Genomic DNA, 6,953 nt, shown 5'->3' on the forward strand with positions numbered 1-6,953 from the left:
TCTAATGTTGCCATGGTGATCTTGCAAGACAAATAACCTCGCCACAACACTCTGCTCATCTCCCGCGGTTGCTTTTGAGATCTTCCATTACACCTGTGATATCTATGTCTCTAAAACTATTTGCAACAGAGCTTCCTTTTTTGTGTTCACTATAACGTACCATAAATGTGAAAAAAAACAAAACACCTGTCTTTCCTAACTGTCACATCATCATACACAAGTTTTTATTATTATTATGTTCATTATTATTTTCATGGGAAACGTAGCAAAATATCAATGTCTTCTGCAGATGGCAGACAGCACATACATAATATATATAATCCAACAGTTAAAATGATATTACAAAAATTTCAAATGCAGATTAAATCCCCTACAATAGATTCTGCTCCTTGATGGTTACAAGTTTTAGCTTCCTGCAGAATCCCTGATATGCTGTTTTAGGGTGGCTCATTTCCCTTGCAGGGTGCTAAGGAGCCATTCTGTGTGCTAGTAAGCTGTGCCTCCCCACAAACACAGCAAGGCAAGTCACTCCCCTCCTACCCATTCTTTCCTTCTCCAAGCTATTAGTCAAACAGCTACTAGAGACTGTGCTCTCCCTTGTGATGTTGTATTGGACAGGAAGTTTAGGAAAGCTGAGTTTGGAGTTGGAGCTGTTCGGAAACATGATGGCTGTAAATGTTAGGGCAAACACTTAAAGAAATACTTCCCTTGGCAATGTATATTTCTTTGATCTGGACTCATTATTGAAAACAAGTTTGTGAGTTTAAAACTACTTTAACAAATGTAATAAACTGTTACCATACACCAATGGCAACTCTACTCAAAAGACTTTTCACACCTGGGGATCTATTTCTAAACAATTTGCAGGATCCTTTACCCTGTACGCCTCTGTAAACATTTATTCTGTGTGAATAGAGGTAAACAGAAAAAGTTTAATGCAATGTAATGCTGCATTATGGGTACTAGATGGAGCAGAGGAGCACAGGAAATAAGCCATTATTTCCTATGCTGCACAGCTCCATCTACTGACCATGATGCAGTATTACATTACATTTGACCTAAAAAAAAGATATACCAAGAACATTCTGACACAACTCTGTAAGAGGAATTATTTCCAACAAAGGTGTTGACCCACTAAATAAGTAGATACCGTTCACCTAGCAAAGTGAATGTTCCCTTAGCAGAGTGAATGCTAGTAAACAGGGTGAAGCTGTTTTCCCTTGAGACACCATTCACACATGTGTAACGTAACATCACATGACACATTTATGTGCGTTCTTTGCACATACTGCAGCCCTTTCATTCGTGCCTTACAAATGTGGCAAAGACGATCATGCTTTTAGAGCTTTGTTTGTTAATTAATAGAATGCTTTTTGTGCATTTTTAATGCGTCTTTGCACATGAAAAGGGGCGACTTGTTTTCCATGATTGGGGGTACCATTAACAATAAATGGCACCACAAGCATGACACTTTAGCTCCTATCAGCTTATTATTGTTGTTTTAGTCCCTGTTGCAGATTTTCACTCCCTTTTTGTGAACCATTGTCCGTATGACAGTGAGGGGAGGGGTTGTCCTTGGGCACTGGGAAAGGAAGTCTCACTAATGGGGGCACAGGCTGCAAATAAAAACAATTTCCCACTCTGTTCAAAAAAAAAAAAGTAATGGCTACAGATGGGCTTTAAATTCTCCTAACTAAACTTACAACTAATTTAAAGGAATTCTTGAATGATATCCAGATATGACAACAAGGAGCTGTACTCTATGGGGGGAATTTATCAAAACTGGGGCAGACAAAATCTGGAGCTGATTTGCACTGCAGCCAACCAGCTTCTCTCTTTCATTTTCAAATCTTACCTGAGAAAACTGAAGAGAGATGCTGATTCTGATTGCTCCAGTTTTGATAAATCCCTCCCTATGTGTTTGTCCACAATGGGGAGCTTTTCTCCTACTCAGTGGCAAGGTATCACATGGGACAAGAAGTTATGTGCAATCTCCTCAATCTAGGGCCGTAGATAATAACAAACACGCAGCAACTTTCCTCATGATTTCATTACCGCTAGTATTTTTCTGGTTCAGTGACCTCAACCCCTCATGCTGTCACCATGACGGGGGAAGCGGGGGGGAGGGGCAGGCGGAAATCTCCAATATGGTATCACACTATAGCTATAAATATTTGACAGAAGTTCTCTTTTTTACTCTACTTAAAGTGAAAATAAACATTTTAGCTAGAATTGGATTGGGGGTTCAATAATAATGCACAAATTCAGTACCCCATTGCAACCAATTAAATTTTATCTTTCTCTCTTAAGTATTAAAAAATCTACATTGTGCTTTCTTCGTGAAATACCATTTCCTTTGATATTACAATGCTTTATAAAAACACAGTTTTTGCTGCTAACACTTTACTTTCATTTTGCAGGAAGAGTACATCAGACATAGTTTTTAATAACACCATAAGCTTTTGTAGCATATCTTACATATGCTGCTAATGTGATCTTCACAAAGCCTACTCTCTGCAGAAAAGATTTCTTTGAGTGTCTAGATGGAATAATGATGATGGTATATGTCCTTCCTATGTGACTCCACTCCTTACATCAAGAATATGGAACAATGCGAAGATCCATCCTTCTATTAAACTACTAAGAATGAGTAAAAGACACAGAAAGACCGGATGCTTATAAGGCATTAGGCAATAAGTAATATTACGTTTGAAGATACAAATATTCATCTCCCAGATAACATGCAGCTGCTCTTAAGTAAGAACAGAGAAGATGAATTTAATAAGAAAGGACTCAGCTGGAGCTATAGCAAACCCTTAAGGGGATCTGCAGACTCACTAACCAACTAATATGCTATAAGTTTTTTTTTTTAAGGAGCAAACATTAAAGAAACACTCGTGATAAATGAGCAGTGCAGGCTCTTATGATTACTGCATAGTTTTTGTTCACATTGCCATCAAATACATCTAAATCAGCTTCTTTAGTATAAACATGTAGCTTGTTTTCTTTTAGGTTCATCACAAGACATTGACCAAAATAACATCCCTATTAATTCTTGATTTCTTCTTTCTTGATTGCCTAGTACAGTTCTAGGAAGTTCTGGGTGATCTCTAAGATCTGCAATCTGCTTGCTAATCTGCAGATATTTCCCCATAGACATCCTTGAACCTATCCAAACTAGGAACAGATGGTGGACCCAGAAGTTACTAGAACTGGGGCATCAATGCGCCTGACTTGGATAACAGGAGCATGGACATATTACACGCCGCATAAACATTTATGTTCCACTGTCCACCTCTAGACTGCATGGAGATGTCGAAAAATGTTTTGGATGTACTGGAACTGTGTGACAGCTGAGGGGGACCCACTATCACTTTTGTTTAAAGAAGAACTCTGGAAAACATTCTTACCCCTTGCAGCAGGGCTACCCCTTTACCGCAAGTGTTAGATGCTTGTTTCCGCTTAGGTGCGAAAATAACAAAGTTATACTCACCTGAACCTTGCAGCCGGATGACTGTTAGAGTGCTACCTCCAGCCTGTCTTCTCCCCTGCTCCAAGAGTGATATGTTCCACTGGGTACTCATGTCCTAAACACCATGTATTGAACGTTATGACTCACAGGACCTTAGACCACTGGAGCAGAGGGGGAGAAAGGCTGGAAGGACCCTGAACTTCCTGGTTATGGGGGAGGGTACTGAGGGCAGATGAGCCATAGGCCCATTATGCCGCCAATCAAACTATGATTGCAAGGGTGGAGTGCGTTGCCGCCGGCACGCTGTGTGTGTCTATGGATGTACACAGCTAGGTGCGGGCACAGCCATGACTGTGCACGTACAGATGCCTTCCCAGCAGTCGGCTACCTGATGGAGGCACCCATATGGGGGGAGGTGGGGGTAGCGACTGGATATCACTAGAAAACAAGGAAATAAAAAATATAAAGAGCAAAATAAAGTTATTTTATAGGAAGTCTGGCCCACATAAACAAGAATATTAAAAAAAAATTGTCGCTTTAGGAGACAATTTTTTGGAGGAGAAGTTGCCTATGTGTGTGTGTGAAATAAAGATGATGAACTGTTAGCAGTCTCTGCATCTCTGAGACATAACAAAGTATTGAAGCAAAACCATCAGAATGACTCCCCTAGGGGAGCTAGTATTTTCAAGAAAAGTCAATAATGGCAGTTTCCATGTTTCTGTCTTACATTAAAGATTATTAAGGTATGAAAACAAAAGCACATAACAAAACATGGCTGTATACCAAGTGAATGATAACATGTGGAATATAACGGGATTAACAACATTTTTTTTCTACATTATTGCAGGCATTGCCATGTATTCTGCACTCAATCTTTACCATGCCATATTTGCACATTATATACAATTTACTTGCGTAGCACTACTTCACTGATATTGTGGACCACTCTGATTTTCCAGCATGAATTATTCAGCAAGGATGGCTAGTACAATGTTTGCCATCATGTCACGAGACTGCATGAAAATGTAGACATTTACATAAAACAAACTAGAGTCGTCCAACCATTCTCATTGCTTTTGGTGGCCAGTAGTCCTGTATTGCCATGATATGTCATCAGTGCTAGGTTATATCCTTGGGCTGATATCCTTTTTAACACACCATTGCTACTGATGGTAAGCCAGTACACCTGACCTCCAGGGACCACCAACCATAATGGCATACCTCCAGCATCTCTTCGTACATGTACTGAATTGCCATTGCTGCTAGTGATGGAGATGACATCCCCATCACCATTGTATGTGAAATTGTACACATAGTCCCTAGTTATAAGGTTTAAAGTGTGAAGATGTGTCCCATTGGTACTGAACTGATACAATTCTTGGTCTGCTGGAGAGGCAACCTCATACATATTCATGGTATTCAGATGCGGCTTGTTCCTAGTGACTGCTCGGATGCGTACGTTGCCAAGATCAGCTATGTACAGTGTACCATCTGGAGATACAGCTAATGAAGAGGGTGCTTTTAGCCTGGCATCTTTTGCAAATCCACCATCACCTAAGGGACAAATAACATCCAATGTGTTAATCTATAAGTTAAAAACATTTTCTTATGGGAAAGGAAAATAAACAGAAGACATTTAAAACTTGCAGCCTACTTTAAAAGCATTATTTACAGTGGTTTCAATTTTAGAGTAAATCAGCAAAGATTAGCATTATTGCACATTTATCTCAGCAATCCCAATTTTTGAAAACTCAAAACCCGCTGCTTTAAAAATTGTTTTTTCTTCAGCTACATGTACAGTGCCAGGACATCTGCCGTATTTCCATACACAGCAATATCTACAATGTATTACTAGAACTGCATGATGATAAACATTTGTTGATGAGCATTAGCAAAATGGAGGGCTGCATTTGCTTATGTGTGCTATTATTCTGCAGAGCATGAACTGTTACATTTAAATACCACACACACTCACATATATTTATATAGTCTCATGCACCGTACATTTGCTAGGTGAGCTGTGTGAGTGATCCCAGCATTGCTAGTAATATTGAGTTGTCCTATGATTAATTATTACTAAGGTTAGCTTAGATAAATCAGTTTCTACTCAGATTGCCTGGGACCCTTAGTATAGACCCTTAGTCTATTATTTGATTAAGACTTAAAAGGATGGTGTGATTGCACACTGACATTTCTGCATTGAAAATGCACCAGACGTCTTTGGAAATCAGTGCTGCCCATATTGAATCATTATTAGTGCCTACCACATACACAGAACATACCCTGGAGCAGGAAAAATAACTAGAAGCCATCTCATTTATTAAAAAAATGTTGCAAAGCAACATGACTTGCACATGTAAAAAACAAAAGTTCAGGTTTTTGAACCACAGCCCTGTTCTAGCTGTGGCTCCATATGTTTGCTACTAGTGCTTTGAAGTGTAAGTGTACTTTTGTTTTTCTCAGCACCTCCCACCCCACCCCACCACGCCATCCATATCATATCTACACATAAAAACACAGCAGGTACAGAGGCATTGCCTAGCCTGCTCAGGTCTGGATAGAGGTCAGGGTCTGTACAGTATACATTGTTTGGCCCTAGCTGGGATTTATTTTGTATGTCTTGTTTTGATGAGGAGGTCGTAGGAAGCATAAGGGAAGCATAGGGCAGAGCAGAAGTGTATCTCTTCTGTATCTCAGTGACAGGAAGTGAAGGGAAAATTAAGTGAGGAGTAATTTTTGATCAGTGCCCCAGTGACAGGGACCTTAACCCCTACTCTATCCAAGATTGCCTCTTTATCAAGCCTCAAGATACTGGAGACCGCGGGAGATCTGTCTTCTTTTTAAATATAGCAAGGGGGGCTCTATGAAATCACACGCCTCCCCCCTTATCCAAAACTAGAAAACGTTTTGGTTTTACATACACTTAAATGCTGTTCTTGATTTCCATTTGTACTCATGTGGGCACCCTACCTTATAAACAATTAACAGTGCTATAGGGTATATATATATATTGTACAGGACACCGGGGCTGGGTCCTGGAAGGACGCTATATTTCCCCTCTGTTTGGACTGTGGTCCTTTTAAAGGATGAGACGGGGTTAACTCACCTGCTGGAGGAAGAGTGTGTTTAAAAGACAGGAAGTGGTAGCTAGCAGGTGAGGAGTAGTGTGGAGGAGGTTGGAGAGTGGGGATCTGTGTACTGCTGTGAGCTTGAATGTCAGTAATCCTGCTGGAAATCTGTAGACTGGGAAAGTTACCCTTGAAGTCTGGGACTGTATAAACTGCGATTGCAGCTCTGAAAACTTCATGTCGGTGAGACTGTTCTTTAGTGTTGTACTGAAGAGTTGCTGTTTGAGTTGGCCAGCTGATCAGTGAAGATGAACTGTTTTGTTATTTTGCTGCTGTGAAGCTGTTTAAGTTAATAAACTTTACTTTATTTGCAAAGCCTGTGTCCTGCGATCCTGCGGGATTCCCCTAACATT

At 40.1% G+C, this 6,953-nt stretch overlaps 1 protein-coding gene across 1 annotated transcript in view; it reads right to left on the reverse strand.

Annotated features, from left to right (window-relative positions):
- Positions 1-6,953, reverse strand: part of TENM1 (teneurin transmembrane protein 1) — a 431,171-nt gene that overhangs the window by 48,462 nt on the left and 375,756 nt on the right. Inside the window, exon 24 of the mRNA XM_018558628.1 lies at positions 4,521-5,026. Within this exon, the coding sequence (XP_018414130.1) occupies positions 4,521-5,026 (506 nt within the window). The remainder of the gene's footprint in view (positions 1-4,520; positions 5,027-6,953) is intronic.

This window comes from Nanorana parkeri, unplaced genomic scaffold (assembly GCF_000935625.1).
Source record: "Nanorana parkeri isolate BGI_ZX_2015 unplaced genomic scaffold, ASM93562v1 scaffold349, whole genome shotgun sequence".
NCBI classification, from domain to species: domain Eukaryota; kingdom Metazoa; phylum Chordata; class Amphibia; order Anura; family Dicroglossidae; genus Nanorana; species Nanorana parkeri.